The sequence below is a fragment of the Pristiophorus japonicus genome, chromosome 12 (assembly GCF_044704955.1).
Source record: "Pristiophorus japonicus isolate sPriJap1 chromosome 12, sPriJap1.hap1, whole genome shotgun sequence".
NCBI classification, from domain to species: domain Eukaryota; kingdom Metazoa; phylum Chordata; class Chondrichthyes; family Pristiophoridae; genus Pristiophorus; species Pristiophorus japonicus.
The window spans coordinates 193,770,273-193,792,595 of record NC_091988.1 but is presented as its reverse complement, the minus strand read 5'-3'; the positions used below and the strand labels follow the sequence as shown (position 1 = coordinate 193,792,595).

Below are 22,323 nucleotides of genomic sequence, written 5' to 3'. Positions count from 1 at the left end.
TTGTCGCCTCCAGACTCAATTTATCTGAAGCATTCTTGGTCGGCCTGCCATTCTCCACCCTGCATAAACTTTCAGCTCATCCCAAAGTCTGTGCGTATCTTATCTTGCACTCTGTCCCACTCACTCCTCACTGCTGTTTTTGCTGCCCTACAGTCACCCTCCCCCAACTCGCAACACGTCAAATGTAAAATCTTCACTCTTGTATTTTAATCCCTGCATAACCTTGCCTCACCCTATTTCTGTAACTTCCTCAGCTTTACTACTCTCCCAGACTCTCTCTCCCTCTGAATCTCCTCCCCCTTTCAGCTCACCATTGGCAGTTGCGCCTTCAGCTGCCTGGGACCCATGCTCCAGAAATCCCTCCCTTAACTCCTATGCCTCCACCTTCTTTTCCTCCTTTAAAATTTTCTTTTAAACTCCTCTTTCTCAACCCTGCTAATATTTCCTCCTTTGGCTCACCATCCTTTTTTTTGCTTATTCTTCTGTGAAGCGCTTTTAGACATTTTTCTATATTAAAGGTGCTATATAGACCCGTTGCTGTCATCGTCTTTCTCCCACCATTCCCTCCTTCAGCACCATCTGAACTTTCTCCTTCTTATTCAAACCATCAAACTTTGCAACTCCTAAATGTTCATTGCTCCCCTTCACTCTGCCCAAACCTCCACTTTACCACCAGCGTATTTCCCACTCGCCACTGTCCACCTTTTCCCACTCGCTGCTTCTGCACCTGCTTTCAACTCCTTGCATCGTTAATGTTTTAAGCCTCTTCACCGCTATCTCAATTAGATTATATTTTTTCTGAGAACTGAGAAACACCATTATTGAGTCACAGTAATTAGAAACTTTACTATTTATATAAAAACATTTCCTTTGAGCAATATCTTCACATACATTAACCCTTAAAAACAGATGTTTACTTTTTGCATGTGGAGTCAAACTCGCACAGGTCATCTGTTGCAGACTTGTGAGCCAAATGCAGGTAGCCCAATATAAGTTTGTATTTGGAACCCCAGCCATAGAATTGTCTGTCATCTAACCCTAATCCCTAGCCAAGACTTGGCTGTCAATCAAAGTACCACTATCTCAAACCGATTCCCTGTTCCATGCCAGAAGGCTTAAACTCAATCGGTCAGGAATCGGCTATAGGATTACTAATTTACATGGCTCATACAGACAACTTTATGTAGGTTTAGTCATTGTATATCATATTTCTATGTGATATACAACCCCTCAGCCGCTGCCACGAATAACAAAGGATCCAAACAAAGGTGGACTAGACATTTCGATTTTATTGGAGTGCTTCCAAAAATGGGGAAACCACAATTTCTGTTAACCGCTCATGGATAGATATAGAAGAGAACTGTGAAGAAGACAGTTTGGAAAACTGTGGACTCAATGCATAAACCTAAGTTACCTCCACTTTGATGCAGTAGCGTTATCTGGTCATGTCATCAGAAGTACAAGAATTGCAGATATTCAGAATGTAACTATTTTTAGCTCCTGGGTGAGGTATCACATTGGTTTGAACCTGCATCTTGAACTGGCATTTAGTGGTAGCCAGGTTTACATTTTTTTGACTCGAGGTTGCAGGATAGATCTCTCAACCATTTTTACCTCTTTCAGAAAATAAACAGACGGCTGCATTTGTCCAAAACGAAGCACAGTAAATTCAATGAATCTGGCCAGCTGGCATTCTTCTATTTGTTTTCCTTTATCTGGGGAGGAAGCATCCTGACTGGAGTAAGAATATATCTTTCACATATTTCATTCTCGAATTTGTACCAAATCATAAAAGTTCTAATTTACTGATGATTTTTCATTTTTTCTCCCCAGGAAAAATTTGCAACAGATCCTACTCTCTTATGGGAAAGATATCCACACTCCCACATGTTGTAAGCACAGGTTTCGAATTTTTAAATGGAAATAAAATACATTTTTGCTTTTTAAAATAAAAATTACTCGGTCTTATGTAATTTTGAAAGCTGAATAATTATATAGGAGTAATCACTAGGAATTCAAAGTAGTTTTATTCCATGTTTAACTTCGAAGCTCTGTGTTCAGCCATTCCAGTAGAGTGAATGTCATAGGGTGATGTTGGTTTATGCTGGTGACCCCTTGTAGAATATCCACATAACATTGGTATGACCAACTGTGCATTTGTCTATCTCCACTTTGTTTGCCAAAATGCAGCAAATACACCTTCCCTGATGGCTTAGTAGATGATGAGACCACTTGGTGCAACACTTAAGCCATTCTGGTCAGATTTAGAAGATACTAGTTTTTATTTGTAATTGTAATAGGCTAGCAACATCACAATAGCAACAGTTGGGTTATGGAGTGGAAAGTCAGCCAGGGTTCCCACGCCTGGGTGTGAAGTTCCTCTTAATGAGAAATGGACGAATACTTCTTTCTTTTCTGCCACTGACGACCTGCTAATGAAATCACATGTAGATTTGAAACATGTACTATCTGAAAACACAAATTTGTTAGCATGTCCTGAATTAACGAATAGAAAATAAGCATTGTCTTTTTAAAAAAATTTTTGAGGTCCTGGTTGTTTATCCGGTGATTCCTGCTCAGAAGTGCTTGTGCGGATGTTGAGTGAAAACATCTACCTTAGCACTCATACTCTGCACAGCTAAATAGACTGTTGATTAGTATCTGAACGTTCTCTCTCCAATGTGACTGTGCTGGTGTGTCAGTAAATGGGATTATCGATTGAATCCCTTTCCACATACAGAGCAGTGAATGGGTTCTGCCCATTAGGAGCATGCTAGATTTTCATGGGCTAGGTTCATACATGTATGTCACTCGGGTGAGATACTGGAGGGCTGTGGGTGCCCATGGAATTGTACTCCAGCAAGAGTTGGCAGCTTTGGGAGAGGAAGAGAAAAATAAAGAAAGGAATGAATATAGCTTTGACAGAAGCTGATGAAAGCAAACAAGAAAATACTTTGCATTTGCTGCATTTAATATCCGTATACGTATCTACAATCCCCTGTTCTCAATCCCTACAGTCAAGTTATTTAAAGAGCAACATACTTTCATGTTAAAATATTCATTTTTCTTCATGTATTCCAGGACCTCTATTTTCTCCTTTCAACAGACTACTTTTTACCCCAACAAGCCTTGGTTGAAGGGCTCATTCATCTATACCACAAAGCAGATGTTTCAACTAAGAAGAAATTAATCTTTTTTAAATGTTGGTTTAATATAATTATAGCTTAGCCTTACTTTTAAAAAAAAATGTAATTGACCAATGGTGGAATCAATTTGGTCTGCTGTTGTAGACTTCCTAGTCATTTATTACTGATTGAACAGTAATGATTGAACTGATTAAAAAGCCTTTCAGCTTGGACAAGTAAAGTGGGGAGACCAAAAAGAGATGGGGGGGGAAATTTATGGCGGGTGGAAGAAATAAAAATGGGCAGAACAAGACGATTGAACTAGCAAAAGACTCAAAAAAAAGCCATCAAACTCCATTAACAGCCTGGAATTTGGGTCTATGACATAGTTATAAAGGGCAAAGGAGGGACACACGTTTGTCATAACTTCAGTTGCAAGTATCCCAGCAATGTATCACTTAGAGTGGAAGCTTATGGAGAAATTTCAGGCTACTTGTTGATATGTACAGGTATCTTCTCACTAAATCTGATCGATTGTGTGTATAATTGCCAGAATTACACGGAGGTACTTTTCTCTCTCCTGTCCTTCCCCTCCCTCAGTTCACGTTGGCACATACACTGTAAATTTTTGCTCCTGTTTTTTTCCATGGAACTTTTTAAAAAAAAAAAAGATTTAAAGGTTGTCTAGAACTGCTTTTATAAATATCTTTTCATCGCTTTACTGCGGTACTGAGCACTGGGAAAATATGCAAATAGTTGACCTGTCATGGGTTTGCACATGGTAATTCGGAGAATGTGGTTACACTCGCCTGCCTCTGATGTCTTTGTTGGATCTCTCTCTCTCTCTCTCTCTCTCTCTCTCTCTCTCTCTCTCTCTCTCTCATTGCTTGTCCCTTAACTCTTTTTGCATCTCCCTGTCTTCTTCCATTTCTCTCTCTTTTTTTGAGTGCGAGTTGATGTGGCAGGGAAAGCAGGTACAGGCTGCATTTAGAGTGGGGGTTGCAGGGAACATATAGCCCTCAGAGGCACCCTTCCTATTCCCTCGCCCAGTCACTTGTGCTTCTCCACTCCTTCTTTCCTATCATCTTCACCATCCTATTTACCCCTTCACTTTATGCTATCCATTTCCCTTCTTAGCAAACCATCACTGCCCAACCTCTTCCTTTTTGAACTGCCTGCTCCATCCCTGTATCCTCTCCATCACCTTGGTTCACTGCCACTCACCTTCCATCCACTCTTTTCTCCACCCACACTTGCTTTCTGTAAGGTTGGGTGACAGGAAGCCCCCAATCTCCACCCCCACCCCCCCCCCCCCTTCCTATTTTGATGGCATTGACTGGTCTGGTTTCATGGGCACCGGCACCTGGGTAGCCATTTTTCATGTGTGAGCCTTGATGGTGAGTGTCGGCAGGCTGTTTAACCGTGAGGGGCACCACTGATGAGCTCAATCCTATACTCATCTAGCAATACATGTGTGTTTCTAGCTGGATACTGATTAAGAATAGGAACTCTTGCTGATTTTGTTCTCTTAATCTAGGGGGCCTAACTCAACTGTGTCACCCCAACTGCCACCTAACTGAGATCAGATAACTCCGTACAGAAAGGGTTACAGCTTTTGATAGAAAACATAAACCAAGACCAGTAATCCAATCTAAGAATGACATGCAAACCTTGATAAGAGAACAGTTCTGCCAGACACTTCCTTATATTTGATTCCTGTTAATGTTTAGGTGATGTGGTGCAGCATGCCTGTGCTTTAGTACTTTCATATCCTTGATTCACTGTATGTTGAACTTAGAATCCCAGTTGTGTTTTTTGGGGAGATGCTAAGCACTTGGCTTTAGGATCAAAGGCAGATTATTTGAGGTCATTTACCTGGACTTCCTAAATCCCGCCTGCTCTTGACTGGAGTATGATGCATCGTGCAGTGATTCTTGAAGAGGAGAAAATATTTCAAAGATTGTATTTGGTATATCTAAGGAATCACTCATATATCCATTGGAGGTTTTGTTAAAGTACCGCAAGAACATGGACCTTTTTCATTTTGCAGCAGTAATTGAGAAGTTATTTTGAGTTTCTAGTTCTGCAATAAGTTCTCTGTTGCTGATATAGCAGCAAATTTAATTACAGCAGGAGTCTATTGATCTAATACTGTGTTTACAATATGCTTGGCTGGAAAGAGTAAGAAAGAAGGAAATTGTGCTTTATAACATAACATAAGAATTAGGAGTAGGCCATACAGGCCTTCGAGTCTGCTCCGCCACTCAATAAGATCATAGCCGATCTTCGACCTCAACTCCACTTTCCCGCCGGATCTCCATATCCCATACCTATCTGAGCCTTGAATATACTCAACGATTCAGCATCCACAGCCCTTTGGGGTAGAGAATTCCAAACATTCCCTATGACCCTTAGTTCTAGACACTCCAGCCAGGGGAAACAATCTCTCAGCCTCTACCCCGTCAATTCCCCTCAATCTTGTATGTTTCAATGCGATCACCTCTCATTTTTCTAAACTCCAGAGAATACAGGCCCAATCTACTCAATCTCTCCTCATAGGACAACCCTCATCGCAGGGATCAATCTTGTTGCACTGCCTCTAAGGTATGTATGTCCTTTCTAAGATAAGGAGACCAAAACTCTGCCTTATCGCATCCTAGAACTCTTCACCAGTGAGAAATTACTTGTTGAAGTGCAGTCACAGTTATATACTGTCCAGTATGGAACTGAGCCATGCAAACCAATTGTCTTATTCAATCCCCAGTCAAGAATGGCGTTAACTGATCTTAGCCGGGAAGGCAGTAGTGATGCCACCATTGCCATCAGCTCCACTGGGCTAAGGAAGGGAAATAAAGCACCCAACATTCCCACTTAAGAACACTAGCCAATCATTCCTGGTAGAAAGCATGCCCATGAGGACAGGTTGGGGTTAACGGAGATAGCCCCACATGACTGAATAATCACTTGGGCTTACTTGGAGAGTAGCCACTTGGCTCAGCCATGAACTCATTGAATGGTGGTGCAGGCTCGAAGGGCCAAATGGCCTACTCCTGCACCTATTTTTTATGTTTCTATGTTTCTTTGAGATACTAGAGTGGTACCAAAAACCTGTGGATGATGGGACAATGGGCTCTTTCAAGACTAAGATAGATAGGTAAGGGTCTCCAGGATTGTTCTGCAAAGATAGATAAATGAAGTTGAGATGGAGATCAGCCATGATCCAATTGAATGGTGGAGCAGGCTCAAGGGGCTGAATGGTCTACTCCTGTTCCTATGACTGCAAGAATCGAGGCTTTTAAGTGAGGGAAGCAAATTTGGGATGGGAAACAATCTGCTTTTTAAAAAAAAAATTCACAGGATGTGGGGATTGCTAGCAAGGCCAGCATTTATTGCCCATCCCCAACAGCAGCCAGATTGTATGTAAATGCTGTTTGAAAATGTGGTTCCCGCAAAATAACATTTTCATTTAAACTATGACCTGTCATTAATTTTGAGTGACAGTAACTGCTTTTTGTGAAAAAGTAATCTTTGTATCTCCAGATGTATTAATTTTAATGACTGCAATCTGGTTCTCTGTCTCTCCAAAAAAACCCTCACCATTTCTAATTGTCTTACCATGACAGTACAGCTGCCATTATCAACTAACCTTCTCAACCTGTTTAAAATGCCTCAGTACATCTACTATTAATATATTATAACTATGTTTTTATTGTAGGGTATGTGACTTTAAAAAAAAAAAAAAGAATCCCCTCCTTTTCAATCTTCTGCCACTTCCCCAGGTTGAGAAAGATGCCACTCTGAAAACAGCATCATTTCTGCCCTATTTCATTCCCTACTTGTAGGAAAGTACCTGATTTCCACTTGATTTCTGCCTGTGACTGCCCAAGTCCCATGATTCCCCTCGAGGGGCCGAATGGCCTACTCCTACTTAATACTAACTCATTCTGTGGTGGATCATGGGCACAGAATTCTTTGTTTTAAAATCTGATCTCTGTTTTGCAAAAACTGAAACACGTTTATTGTTGATTATATAGCTGCTGTACTTTCAATATGTTATTTCGTTCAGCTTTCAGGTGAAATTTTTCTACATTTGCCAGATCGCCTATTGGCTCCACGCGTTACCAGAGCTGTATTTTCAGAAAGTTAGAAAGGTGATTATGTATACATTTGTTGTTGTTTACACCATCAAAAATCATCTTGCCATTTAAAATCAAATGTATCAACAGAATTTGCGTAATTGGAAACGAATTGTTATGAGTGGTTCACTAGCCTTTAAGATCGGGCACCCTCTGGTCAGACACTGCTTGGATGTCTGGTTCAAACCGTCTGAGGAACTGATACTCTTTAGAGTTCAAAAAGGATGTTGAATTGTATGCAAATTCTGCTGAATCTACTGTCTACTTCCTTGCTGGTTTGTAAGTTCTTTCTCTCTCCACAAATGTTGCTGGAGCCACAAGTATATTAAAAGAAACATCTCTCAATGGTGTGACTGCTTCTGAAGTCCTGTACCCATTTTGTTGCTTATGCAGAGCTTTTTACACTACTTGCTTCTTTGCCAAGACTACCTTCCTCATTCTGTACACCAAGTGATTATTCATTCTAGGTCATTTCAACTTCCACCATTTAATTTTACTTCCCTCCTCTCGCTCTCCTTAATTGCTCTGCCCTTTAACCTCACCTGTCACATCAACTCCTGCACTCAACCTTATGACTAGCCCTTTGACCACACCATCTCACATAACCTCAAGCACTGATGTGAATATTTCTGACCACCTTGTCTCCTTTACCATCCACATCTTCCTGCCTGTTTCCAACTCCACAGTTATTAACTTCACCCTCAAAAAATATCATTCTCTCCAAACCATCAGTAATTCACTCTCTAACTCTCATGAGCCACTCCTCAGGCTTTCAACCATCAATGCCGCCGTTGATCTGTAAAACAATCTCTCGCTTCTGCCTTCAAAGCCCTCATCGTGATCAACACACTAACCATTTCCCAACACTTGCCAACACACACCATTGAGTCTGGGGTTGCAAACTTCAGCACATTTGGCACCACTGCCCTCCACTGTCAAATCTAGCTGCACTATATCGAGCATTACCACAAATCCCCCTCAGTGCTCCAACTTTCCCACTACTACGGATTCTACTGAAGGGCTGAAAATAATTCACAGCTTTTCCCCATAACAACCTGTCTTCTCAAACCTGTTTCCTTTGCCACTTCAAACTCGCCAACTACAAGGAGCTTGTGGATTACTTCATCTCAAAGATTAAGATGATTTATGCAGATGCCTCAGGTGCCACCTCCCCCTTCCTCCCCACTCCAACTAATCATCTTTCTCTCATTTTAACTCCATCCCCCTTCCATTTCTTAGCTTCTTTCCCATCTTCTTCCTGCCCTCTCTAAGCTCACCTCTTCTATCAGATCCACTTACCTTGATCCCCTTCCCACCATATTACTGACTGATAGACTATCTTTAATGGCCCCAATGCTTGCCAACATTGTTAATGGCTACCTCTAATCAGCTTGCTTTCAAAGCTAGTCATCAACCCCTCCTTAGAAAGCTCATCCTTGGTCTATCTATTCCCTCCATCAACCCAATTTATAAATCTCCCCGTCTTGCCCGAAGTCCTTGAACGAGCCATTGCTTTCCACTACTCATGTTTGAATATTTTTAATGCTGTTTCCACCCTGCTTGTAGCATTGAGATTAGGTAATCCATTACCTGAGCCAAGCAAGTATGCATTATTGCAAAGGCACTGTTAGTAACTGACTATATAGCCTGGCTCAGTAATTGGAGGTAGAGGGGTAGACCTGTCTCTTGGGGTTGTGATTCTTCCCAGTTGCCTTCAGATAGTCTTGCAGGTCAATACTGTCGTGGGAAGAGTGCTCCTTGCTGGATGAGTCGCTTACCAGAGCTTTGTGCTGACTTGCTATGTGGATATAGCTAGTTAGACTCCAGTAGTAACTCCTGTGCACAATTGGGGATTCTTAATCCTTTGCACCTAAACTCTGAATTTGGGTAAGTGGGATGTGTCCCTGTGTCAATTGTGAGAGTGCACTCCATGTCAAGGAAACTGAAGCTGCCTATTTTGATTTTCAGTGGGTTGGTTTGAAGACTCTTCAGCATGATGGTATTTTTCCACATCTACCAGATGCCCAACTGGTCAAGAAAAACAATAGATATTGGATTCAAATTAATATGCATATAAATTTGCCATCTTTTTTTGCACATAAGCAAGATACAACCCACGAATACATGAATTTATGGTAAATGAAACATGTCGCATGCTTTTATTCATTGAACAGAAATATTCTGCTGACTGAGCGCATCCACTACGAAAAGGTGGAAGTAATGTTTTGTGAACTTTTTCTCTACTCCACTTCAGAGGAGATGTCCATGACTTGATCTGAAGACATTGGTGAATGCTTCTAGAATACGGAGGACAATAAATAGATCTTAAATAATGACTGAAATTGTGGTTTAAAGTTCATCAATTTTAAGAAAGAGTTTATATATATATATATATATATAGGTTTTGAATGCAAGGAAATGATGTGTGGGCTCCTTCTGTTGAATCATTGTTGTATCATTTATTTTACTTCTAAATTGTTTTTATTTTTGCATTCCTTGTTAAGTCCTCCCACGCCACTCCTCAAGTAAGAGAGCAGGCGGGCAGACAGATGCCAAATCTGTTCCAAAGCCTCTGCTAATCCAGTTCTTCATCTTTGCTGCAAGATGTGCAAGAGTGCTTGAGGTGATGTTCCTAACTTCTCCCTCCCTGTAGGGAAGCACCTGGTTTCCTCTCGGCATCATCTTTAGACAACATGACTGGTATTGGGAACAAACCTTCTGGGGAGTTGTGGGGCTTGCATCCATGCTTCATGGCACACATGGTGTCTTTTCGATTTCTTAATTTCTGTTCCTCATGTGTTTCAAATTGTTAAATCTTACAGGAGGATATCGCTCGACAGCTGTACTACATTTGCCTTTACATATTCCATATCACTGGTGCCTATATATTAAAGTAAGTTTTTAAGCATGTGTCTGCTGCAGAGTTATTTTTAAACTAGATCACATTTTGGATTTATTTTTGTGTAGTGAAACTTCGATTATCTGCCAAAAAGGATCTCTTCTCTCTTCCCTTGTCCCATTGTATTATGGAAAATGGTGGGTAATCGAGAGTCCCTTGAACAAGATGCACAATAATCCATTGTTCAGCAGTGCAAGAAGCCCCTTGTGTATGGCCCTCCTTGCATTCTGTATCTTTTTAGATCTATATTCAGTTATTTTCAAGCTCACAAGTTTTTTTTTTAAAGGAACAGAATGTAAGGATAGCTACCTGTTGATCAGTGCACTTCTCTTGTATCCCTTTCTTCTAGTGATCTATCCTCACTGCTGCCACTGGCCCTCTGCTCCCTTTTGCACATTGTTCTCCTTGCATTCTATTTCTTTTCAAATCTTTTGATTGCTAGAGAATATAACTAACTAAAAGATTTCAAAAGAAGTGGTACAGAGTAAAAGCGGCTAGTCAGCCCATTCTGCACATCTATTCAGTGTAATCCTTTCATTGCTCCCTGCTACAGGGCCTGCTAATATTGACTGTTCTGAAAATTCTTGTGGATAATATGAGCAGGAAGAATAAAAATTCCATTGTACTATATTATGGTGTACAGCAGTTGGATTTATTGCAGTCTAAAGGACGAATCTTCGTATTTTAACTTTCCCCTGGCCTTAATGATGTTGCTTAGTTAACTCATTTTGTCCAACTTGCATTACTGAAAACATTCTAATTCTCCAATTTTTTCTTGCTTCTCAGAGTCTGTTTAAAAATACAAGACATTTGACTTGTTGCTCTGATGCAATCCATCAATTGGTTGCATACCACAGATCTTGCATCAACTTGGATTAAGGAAATGACTTTTTTTTCCATTAACTTTTTCAAGCATATTGTTTCATTGCGAGAATACAGTACAATGTTTTTTTTCATGATTTAATATTTTTTGCTTTGGATGTATTAAACCCAATTCCAAATCAGTTGGCTGGGAAGTAATAAAGGAAGTTCTCTTAGTTTCTAGGTCAGTGTGACCAAAGTTTGACATTTGTGTGGTCAGTCACAGTGAATTTGCTTAGGAGCCTCACATTGTTAAAAAATTCTATTTTTGTCATTTTGTCATAGACCAAGTTAGGAACTGACAATCCACTCACTTGATATTGAACAAATGGACAGTGAGGGTTTTTTTTCAAATACTTTAACTACTTTTTTTTTGTAATGCATATTATCCACCCTCCTCCTTTTTTTGCTTCTACATGCATCCCAGTGTGAGCATGAATGTTTCCAGTGGAGATGTTAGGCACCCATTGACCTCTTCCTGAGTTCTGCTGATATCACTGGTTGGGAGAATTGAGGTGCACTTTAAGGTAGAATCCATGCTGATTTTTCCATCCATGCTATTGATTGAATATCTAGCTGAGATTGACAACTTAAAGTTTCTAAGTGTGAATTCAAGCCTAAAATGGGATTTAATGCTTGGATTTTTCCTACATATTGTAGAACACTGCTGTATAACACTACAGGTCACCCTGTGGAAATTCAGTGTTTTTGCACTTGGAAGTTCTGAAATTGATTGTCAGTGGTTATATTGGATTTAATTATTTATGTATGCTGTAACCAATAAAACCATTCACAATAGCCTCAGTGCCCCTGGGTTACAGCTAAGGAATCAGCTAAGGTTCTTGCTCCTGTTTACTCTCCAGTGACATCTGCTGGAAAATGTGCATGTGTTGATGTTGGGTAAGGACAACATTAGGCTTGTATGTCCACAGTTGAATAATCTGCCAATACTTGTTGTCAAAGCTTACACATGAAGGATAGCCATTTTGGTAAGCTATCAGAGGGAGCCTGTGGAACCTTACTCAGCAGAATTCAATGTCCTTCGGAAAGTGGGGTGAAAATTGGAGGGGCGGAGAGAGCAATGACAATATTAAACCATTGTTTACTGGGATCATTGGTGTTGCTTCACAGTATTCAGATGAGCTACTTTGTTGCTTCAGGAAAGTAGCCAGTAGTTAATGCACTGTCTTAACCCCCTCTTTCACTGTATTTCTTTAATACAGTAATGCCAAAGTTTACCATGTCCAATCTGAAAGTAAATTTTGCCGCATGTATGATGCCTTCAAATTTAAGTAGACTGCTGATGCCTTTGATAGCTGGTTTAATGAAATATATTGTGTAGATGTGGCTGTTTCAAAGTGGGCATTCTCTTGAGAATAACAGTCCAGTATGATATGTAGAAGTATACAGAATTCTTGCACCTTATTTAAGGTTGGTTTTGTACATGATTGTTTTTCTTACAGCCTTCACAGACTGGGCTTGATTCTCTTGGTGCCGCATTACCTGGTAGAGCTCTTGTTTCATGCATCACGATTATTCTACTTCAGTGATGAAAACAAACAAAAGGGGTAAGAGTAGTTTTGTAGACATTTTTAGGAGTATGAATTTTCAAAACTGTATTTGAGTACAACTAGGCGTTTTTCTTTTTTCACCATTAAAATAATATATATAGGGCTCACTCCATGACTCTGCAAATGTATCCAGTAAGTGGATAAATTAGTGGGACCCAACTTCAATCCAAGTTCGCTGATCTCAACAAGGGCAGCACTATTGGCATAATTAGCCATGGCACATCTGGGCTGGAGAGTGGAAAACTTGCTTCAGTTTTGTTCCAATGCTAGATGCAAGTGCGGACTTCCGATGAGGACAAGATTAAGTTCAATTAATGTCACCAGCAGTCAAAAATCCTGCCAAGTCGCCCACATAAACAGTGGCTACTGTGAGTGTCCTAACTTATTACCTGTAGATGGTGGGGAAAGTCTAGGCTTGGCACCAGAAAAAGGAGCAATAAAACAATTGGAGTAGAAGTTTAAAGTGTAGCTGAAATAAATAGTGAGGGAATATTAACAAAAGAGAAAAGGGGAAGAGGCTTTGAGGTATGAAAGCTAAAAACACTGTTGTATAGGGGCAAGAGATAAAGTTAAATGAGAAAACTAAGAACAAGAATGAGCCACCCTGCCAAAAGTCAGGAATTGCAGTCAGGATCAAGTATTGTGCATCTGAATGCACAAAGCATTGAAAACAAAATTGGAGAATTAATAACTAAGATGGGATATTGTTGGTATAACAGATAGGCTTGGGTTTGGGCAGGACCAGAACTTAATATTCCAGTTTATACCATTTTCAGCAGAGATGGCGCAGGAAAAAGGGAGTGGATTGTCAGTATTATTAAAGGATTTTATTACAGCTCTAGAATGCGAGGATCTTCTAAAGGATTGTGATATGCCAGAATCTATATGGATAGAATTACAGAATCGGAAAGGAAATGAGACTTCTCAGTGTACATTACAGGCCACTAAAATCAAGGGAGATAATTTAGAGGCGAAGATTTGCAAACAGTTCAGAGAGATATCTAAAAACAGCAAGGCAATAATGTTGGGTGACTTAAACTTATCCCAAGTGAGCTTGGAGGTAATGAATGTGGTCAAGGTGGGAAATGCTTTTTAGAATGCATCCAAGACTGCTTCCTAGTATGTTTCTTGTCCAACAAGAAAAGAAGCATTGCTTGATTAATTCTGGGAAATGAAGTTGGACTGTTAACTGATTTGAGTGGAAGAGAATAATTGCTAAATAGTGACTATGACATAGTTATGTTCAATGTGAAAACTGAAAAGGATAATGAAGAGTTAAAGATAAGAGCGCTGAACTGGAAAAAGGCAAAGTTCACTGAGATAAGGAGCAAACTGGCTCAAATTAATTGGGCAGAAACATTAGCAAACAAGTTGTGGGAGATCTTCAGATATGAGATGGGCAAAGAGCAAAATAGATACAAGGTAAAAAGGAGTACATGACAGGATAGAATTCTATGAACAAATTTAACCACACGGGACTGCAGCGGTTCAAGAGGGTGCCTCACCACCACCTTCTCGAGGGCAATTAAAGATGGGCAATAAATGCTGGCCTTGCCAGCGACACCCACATCCTGTGAATGAATTTTTTTTTAAAAAGAAAGATTTAAACTATACTGAAACCTAAGAGGAAAGTTCATGATGAAACTAGGATTAACAATACTTTTTTTTTAAAAACATGATGGTTGTAGAAAGTGTAATGGAGAGATAAAAAAGGGAGATTTGAAGCAAATATGAAAAAAGGATGGCAGATAATATGAAATGAAATAATAGGACCTTTATAAGCATATTGAAAGTCAAAGAAGAAGAAAGCTGCGGACTGCAGGAAGATATCAATCAACTGGTCAGGTGGGCAGAACAATGACAAATGGAATTCAATCTGGAGAAGTGCGAGGTAATGCATTGGGAAGGGCTAACAAGGAAAGGGAATACACATTAAATGGTATGATACTGAAGTGTAGAGGAACAAAGGGACCTGGGAGTGCATGTCCACAGATCTCTGAAAGTAGCAGGCCAGGTAGATAAGGTGGTTAAGAAGGCATACGGAATGCTTGCCTTTATTAGCCGAGGCATAGAATACAAGAGCAGGGGGGGTTATGCTTGAACTGTATAAAACACTGGTTAGGCCACAGCTGGAGTACTGTGTGCAGTTCTGGTCACCGCATTACAGGAAGGACGTGATTGCACTGGAGAGGGTACAGAGGAGATTTATGAGGATGTTGCCAGGAGTGCAGAATCTAAGCTATGAGGACAGATTGGATAGGCTGGATTTGCGTTCATTGGAACAGAAGAGGCTGAGGGGAAACCTCCATTGAGGTGTATAAAATTATGAGGGGCCTAAATATAGTGGATAGAAAGGACCTATTTCCCTTAGCAGAGAGTTCAACAACCAGAGGACATAAATTTAAAGTAATTGGTAGAAGGTTTAGAGGGGATTTGAGGGGAAATTTCTTCACGCAGAGCGTTGTGATGGTCTAGAACTCACTGCCTGAAAGGGTGGTAGAGGCAGAAACCCTCACCACATTTAAAAAGTACTTGGATGTGTACCTGAAGTGCTGTAACCTACAGGTTACGGACCTAGAGCTGGAAAATGGGATTAGGCTGGATAGCCTCTTGTTGGCCAGCATGGACACGATGGGCCGAAATGGCGGCCTCCTGTGCTGTAAACTTCTATGATTCTATGAATAGTTAGAGAGGGTAGAAATGTTCAGAGGTGAAGGAAGAATGACCGAGATATATTTTGTCCGTTTTTATAAATAATAGTGGAGGTGAGAATAGAGGAGAATTTGGAACAATTGTTCCAAGATAACTAATTAAAGGAAAAATTGGCAGAACTCAAGATAGATAAACCACTGGATCCTGATGGCGTGAACCCTCTGCTGTTCAAGGAAGTTGGGGAGAAAATTGCAGAAGCTCTGACGCATTTTTTCCCAAGTCTCCTTAGATATGCAAATTGTGCACTCGAAGATAGCCAATATAACACCTCTATTCAAGAAGGGAGAGAACGATGAGCTGGGTCACTGTGGACCAGTTTGTCTAACATCACTGTGATATCATAACCTGTTGACTTTACAGGTATTGACTGACCTGCTGTGTATTTCCAGCAATTTCTGTTTTAAATTTGGCCTAATTAGTTATGAACTGGTTGACTGACGGGAAGCAAAGGGTTCAAGTCAATGGGTATTATTCGGTTTGGAGAATTGTTCGATGCGGGGGTCAGTACTTGTTCTACTCTTATTCTTGACTTGGACTATAGGGAACACTGTCAGAATTTGTTGATGACGCAAAAGTAGCGGGTTTAAAAACTCTGAGGAGGACTGTAGCTTCAGAAGGATAGGTTAGTGGAATAGACAGCCTCATGGCTCACACAAGTTAATGAAGCTGAATTTGTGGCCCCTACGGGCACATACAAGGTGCGCATACGAGTTTCGGGTTTAAGCAAGCGCACTGTGCATGCACTGAAACCTGGAACTTCTGATCTGTCAAGAATCCTTTTGACCGATCGCTTGCAATCCCAGGAAAAGGGCCTCTGTAGGCGGAGAGTTGGGCTATTTGCCCAACTTCTGTCCAGTGAAGGCCTTTTAAATTCTTACGCCTGGTAAAAATTTTTAAAAAATAGAAAAATAAAATATTATCGCTTAAAAACCCTGTCCAATAAGGTAAGTTTATTTTTAGCCCTATTAAAACATAATTTTTTTTCTCCCCACTTTTGTTTAAAATATTAAATGGAATTTTAATGAATTTTAAATCTGTAATATTTCTTTAAATTTATTTCATGTTTTCGTGTGTATTTTTTTTTAAAGTGATCCCCATTCATACTTTATGGGGTTTCCGTACGAACGGAATCCCCTGCAGATCCCCAAAAATTATGAATGGGGACTCCCTTTTTTTTTATTGGTTGGGCAAGCCCATGTGATCCCAGGGGCACTTGCGAACCGGGATACATGGGCCTCTACCTGCGGGTACCCGGAGAGGTGCAGGAACGCGAATCTACGACTCCCGGACCACCAGGTAAATTTGTGGATTTTTTGCATCTGCCCGCGGGAAGCCTCCGACCGCAAATTTTCCCTCAATGTGGAGGGGTGTGAGGTAATACATTTTGGGAGGTAAAACAAAGAATAGGAATATTCACTCAATGAAGCATGTGGATGAACTGAGAGATCTACGGGGTACAAATATAAATTGCCTGAAAGTGTGGGTGTAGTTAGATAAAGCCATAAATAGCCAATAGCATTTTAGATTTTATAATTAGAGGCATAAAGTACAAGATAATAAATTTGTTCAAAACATTGGTTAGGTAACAGTATTTTGTGCAGTTTTGGATGCCTCATTGTAGATTGGACACAAAGCCAGAAAAAGTATACAGCGTGGATTCACCAGAATGATACCAAGGATGAAGAACTATAGTTGAGGAGAGACGTGAGATGCTGTAACTATTACCACTGGAGCAGAGAAGGCTAAGAACAGATTTTTAAAATTATGATGGGTTTTAATAGGATGAATATGGAAAGACTGTTTCCACTAGTTATGGGGAGTCGGTGAAAAGCCGTTATCAGTTTAAAATTGTCACTGAGAATGAGGAGCAAAATTAGGAAAAAATTATTTACCACCTGGGGCATGGGATGCTTTGCTACACAGTAGTTGAAGCAAGATTACTGTATTAGTATGCTAATACATTGTGCCACTCAATTAGAATGCGACAAATAACTGGTGATCACTGGAACTGCAGAATAGATTTAATATAACAATGTGTTGAATGAGTACCAGAAAAAGATGATATAAACATATTCACCTTTTTCATCAATACGGTTTTAACAATTGATCTAAAGATTTTTTTTTTCCTCCCCAGCTTCACTCTCTGGGCTCTACTTTTTGTAATGGCTCGCCTCCTCACACTGACTCTGTCTGTCCTCACTTTTGGCTTTGGCCTTGCGAGAGCAGAGGATCAAGACTTTTCAGTAGCAAATGGAAATTTCAACACATTGACTGTCAGGTGGGTCATTGAAGTGACGCATGTAGTCTGACATTTTGAAAAACAGTCGTACCTATTGTTGCCGGAGCGAGGATATGTTTGAGATGTTATTTTAACATTAAAGGTATGGGTCACTGTTATTTTGGTTCCCGGGTTATGAATTGCTGATATTTTAGTGTTAAATATATGTCTTAGTTACATTTTGGTAATTTTTTTTCAAAAAGTGTTTTTCTCCTCGTTTTCACTTTTGTTCGTGCCCCAGTGTCTTGCGTCACCCCTGGCCAAGGTGACCACTGGACCTTCACCAATACCACTTAGTAACTAACTGATAACTGTTGTGCAAGGACAGTCCAGGCGACCTTTCATTAGAATTTTTCCTCCTTTTCTGTGGAGAAGTATCTAGTCTGACCTCCGAAGCTTTGCAAAATAATATCGCTGAGATTGGTAATGCAGCCTACTGGAAACTGCACACCTGAATTGCCATTGGTGATCTGCTAGCATATATTAATTGTACAGGAAAGTTGCAAATTTAGCCTGAATTATGTTTTCTTGGTTCCAAGAAATTAAATTTTCCCAATCTTCTGACGAGAGACATTGGTTGCATTCTTTGAACTTCCCTTTCTCCATCCCCACCCTAAGAATTCATTCTGGTCTCTTATTCCCATTAGCTAGAGTATAACCCTGTTGTAGTAAGTGGCAGGTTATTGCACAGGTTACCCTCTCTTAAATGCAAATAAGTTCATTTTTAACTAAGTTTGTCACCACCCCATATCTTCATTTATTTAGTGCGAATAGGTTTAGCTTCCTTAGCATCCTTCAATGATCTAAAGCCTTCTTTGAATCCTTTCCATTACTTTACTATATTTTTGCAAGTATACTAGTACAACACACTGTGATATCATATTGTTTGATAGTGTCAGTATCAATTCCTTAAGCTTCTAGTGTATAGATCTCTGTTGAAACCATAACAATTTGTGGCTTTACTGCTGCAGCCGCCATGTGTTGTTAATACTTTTAGATTTTTGCATGTTTAGATTTTAACTTCAAAAATGCTGTTTTACCCCCACAGTTGGGTACTATATCCATAAGCTCAAACAACATAATGCCTAATGCTTTCATCTAGATCGTATATAAAAATAATGAAGACCATTCTCAGGAATAATATGTAGGGGCACTCTGCTGGTCATAATTATCCAATTTGAACTTCAACTGTTTATTACACTTTGTTTCCACCTTATTAACCTATTTTCTACATTTTTTAAATCCTTTATGTCCCAAATCTGTTGAGGTATAATTTTTTTTTAATGTAGAATAAAATAAAAAAACTGACTACCATGTTACTACCATCCACCAATATTTAGAAATGTAAATATTTTTTATTCATCTTTGAGCTTTATGCAATCTATTTGGGTTTTTTTAATGCCCTGGCAGTATATTTAGTAAAATGGTTGGCATTTGATAGAACTGTTTTAGAACCTCGTCTGAAACTTTTCCCAGGATTTCTTGTTTAAAAAGTCTGGAGGAAAACATGCTGTCACAGTTTTAACTGGTAGCTGTTGGGAGTGCAGCCTAAGTGACCCTTCACTAGAATTTGTCCTCCTTTTCTATGGGGAACAGAAAAAAAAAAACAGAGTGGTTGGAATGTGAAACTTGCTACCACATGAAGTAGTTGAGGCGAATAGCATAGATGCATTTACGGGGAAGTAGATAAGTACATGAGGGAGAAAGGAGTAGAAGGATGTGTTGATCGGGTGAGATGAAGTAGGGTGGGTGGAGGTTTGTGTATAAAAAGCAGCATAAATCCCAACATAGACCAGTTGGGCCAAATGGCCTGTTTCTGTACTGTAAATTCTATGAAGCATCTGGTCTCTGAAATCTTGGATCAATTCTACTGCGTTCATTTTTTCATACAGTTGGAACTACGAAAATATGCCCAGTCTAGCTAATTCATTATTGCTTTTGAAATAAAAATGTAGGTAATCCGATTTCTAAAAAGGATGAATACTGAAGTTTATTTTTTTGTGTTAAAGCATAACTTGTCATGAATTGCCAAGCTGATTAAAAGCTTGTTTTGCTTGTGCAGGACCACCTCATGAGTGAACATTATGTGGGATAGGTAATGGAAAGAATGTCTTTGTATGTTGATTTAGCTGGTCATGAATTATGAGGCAGAATAAAAGCTCATTCTATTCATGCAGCTACCCCTATCATGGGCCAAAATTAAATGTGTTTTTCTGGACTCCAAGTAATCTACTAAAAGCAGCCCTCATTGCTTTTTTTGCCAAGAATTATTATTATTTGAATCTATCTCGATTTACAAAGATATGCATTTTCTTAATTCCATAGTCCAACTTAGTATTAACATTAAATCTGAAGAATTGCAAACCTTTTTTCTCCACTTTGATGTTCTATTGTTTGAAGAGGGTGAGCAAAGGAGGAAGGATGTTTTCCTCTTTCTTTAAAATGAAGTTTATCCGTCAGATAGATTTTGAGGGTTTCACTTTGTGGCAACTCTCTTTTCTCATGTATTAGTTAGAAGTCAGTGCCTTGAGAGAAAGAGGAGAAGAAATGAGCAAGAATAGGGGAGAATAATTACCTGTTGGGACGGGGATGGGGGCGACCTTCTCCACAGAGTATATTTTTTCTGCATAGTATTTTAAAACTCCTTGAAGTGGAAGTGTGGGGGGAGGGGGCAGTTGAGAAATCCAATGATTTGCATAACAAAAGCCCATGATTCTGTGTGAATCATCAAATTTCCCTAATTTTATGGAGCTTCAGGGATTCTACACACAAACACAATCTGTTTAAAAACTTACAGCCCTGCCTTATGAGGTCATCTCGTATCAATTTGGCTCATTCGGAAGCTTCTCACATCTGAGTTGCACAGTTGTGGACTCCAACTTCACTCCACGAAAGAGTCACATAATCTAGGCTGACACTCCATTGTAGTACTGAGGGAGTGCTGCACTGTTTAAGGTGTCATCCATTGAAGTACGGAAATGTTCAGAGAACAAGTTTTCCCAGTGTCCTGGCTAACATTCCTCCTTCAACTAACTAGTCATTTGTCTCATTGCTGTTTGTGGGATCTTGCTATGTGCACAAATAACTGCTGTTGTCTACATGACGGTGGTAGCTACATATCGGAATAATTCATCACTGTATGCAAAGCATTTTGGACTGATCTGAGAAATGTAATGAGGCACTGTATAAATGCTAGTTATTTTTTAGTGAAACAGATCATACAGAGGGCAGCAGTAATTTTGTCAGTACCATTTTCCCTGGGATGAGAGGGTTGTCCTATGAGGAGAGATTGAGTAGATTGGGCCGATACTCTTTTAGAAGAATGAGAGGTGATCTCATTGAAACATACAAGATTTTGAGGGGGATTGACCGCGTAGACGTTGAGGGGCTGTTTCTCCTGGCTGGAGTGTCTAGAACCAGGGGGCATAGTCTCAGGATAAAGGGTCGGCCATTTAAGACTAAGATGAGGAGGAATTTCTTCACTGAGAATCTGTGAATTGTGAATCTTTGGAATTCACTGCCCAAAGGACTGTGGATGCTGAGTCATTGATTATATTCAAGGCTGAGATAGATAGATTATTGGACGCTAAGGGAATCGAGGGATATGAGGATTAGGCGGGAAAGTGCAGTTGAGATCGACGATCAGCCATGATCTTATTGGACAGCAGAACAGGCTCAAGGGAGCGTATGGCCTACACCGGCTCCTAATTCTTCCGTTTTGATCTTATTTTTTTTGATGAAGCTTCAGGAGTGTTGATTTTAGCCTTGGTTTTTAATATGGGATCTATTCCTTGAAACAAATGTAAAATGAATAGCATTAGATCTGAGCTTTCTTTTTAAAAAAGAAAAAACTTCATTGTATTTCCTCCTCCTCTTTAGATTTCACTGTCACACACCATCCCCTAGTCAAGATAGCAGGCTGCCTCCCAAGGCTCAGCAAATGCGGGTCTGTAACTGGCCACCTAGAGATGTAAGATGGCTGTCTGAATTTTACTTCTTCCCTGCAGAGAAACAGTGTATTTATGTTCTCAATTGCCTTGGCAATTAGGAAGTCACTATATGGGGAATTGTGACTGGCCCCCACTCCATCGCCCAATACGTTTCAGAACCAATGCAGCACACAGGGATTTTGTTGTAAACTAAACGGTGCTCTGCTGAAATTGTATTTCCAGATGACTAAATGCTGAAACAGTACAAAGATATTTAATATAATTTGTGATATAACTGGCCTTATGGCACTGCCTTCTAGATTACATTTGTTTTTGTGCAAGTTTTTAGTTTGAATAATCATGTAGTTCACTGACCGGTGATTGCCTTTATGTTTAAACAGGATCAGTTGCTTAGCAGCTATTTGTCTAACACAAGCATGGATGATGTGGAAGTTTATTAACTTCCAGCTGAAGAAGTGGAGGGAGCACACTCAGAATCAGATCCCCAGAAAGAAAGTAGCTAATACCAAGAACAAACCTTCAAAAAAGGAATACAACAAGGGTCAGTATCAAAACCTGGAAATCTCATTACTTTTTCTCCTTTCCTGCAGCCTCCATTTCACAATTTAATCTTTTAAACCAAAAACACGCTCAACATTTTGCTAAATTTACAAACATGATTCACTAAATGATACCTGTATTTATTTTTTTTAATTCAATAAACCGACCCTGAAATTCTGTGAAGGTTGTCAAAATCTAATGCTGTAACTTCAGTGGGAGATAGCAGTAACCTTAGGAAAAAAACAGCATAA

The 22,323-nt window shown here is 39.8% G+C and overlaps 1 protein-coding gene and 1 long non-coding RNA gene across 3 annotated transcripts in view; one reads left to right on the top strand and one right to left on the bottom strand.

The window, feature by feature from the left end:
* LOC139277625 (translocating chain-associated membrane protein 1-like 1) overlaps positions 1-22,323 on the top strand; it is a 116,059-nt gene that overhangs the window by 87,211 nt on the left and 6,525 nt on the right. The window contains exons 4-10 of one of the 2 annotated variants that reach the window (XM_070896345.1): positions 1,624-1,740; positions 1,834-1,892; positions 7,192-7,276; positions 10,084-10,154; positions 12,485-12,589; positions 17,439-17,582; positions 21,913-22,073. In XM_070896345.1, the coding sequence (XP_070752446.1) occupies positions 1,624-1,740; positions 1,834-1,892; positions 7,192-7,276; positions 10,084-10,154; positions 12,485-12,589; positions 17,439-17,582; positions 21,913-22,073 (742 nt within the window). The remainder of the gene's footprint in view (positions 1-1,623; positions 1,741-1,833; positions 1,893-7,191; positions 7,277-10,083; positions 10,155-12,484; positions 12,590-17,438; positions 17,583-21,912; positions 22,074-22,323) is intronic. The other variant, XM_070896346.1, reaches the window with a different exon arrangement.
* Positions 1,991-22,323, bottom strand: part of LOC139277626 (uncharacterized) — a 35,404-nt gene continuing 15,071 nt past the window's right edge. Inside the window, exons 2-3 of the long non-coding RNA XR_011596121.1 lie at positions 19,948-20,107; positions 1,991-2,432 (exon numbers count right to left, since the gene is read on the bottom strand). This is a non-coding gene — a long non-coding RNA (uncharacterized lncRNA). The remainder of the gene's footprint in view (positions 2,433-19,947; positions 20,108-22,323) is intronic.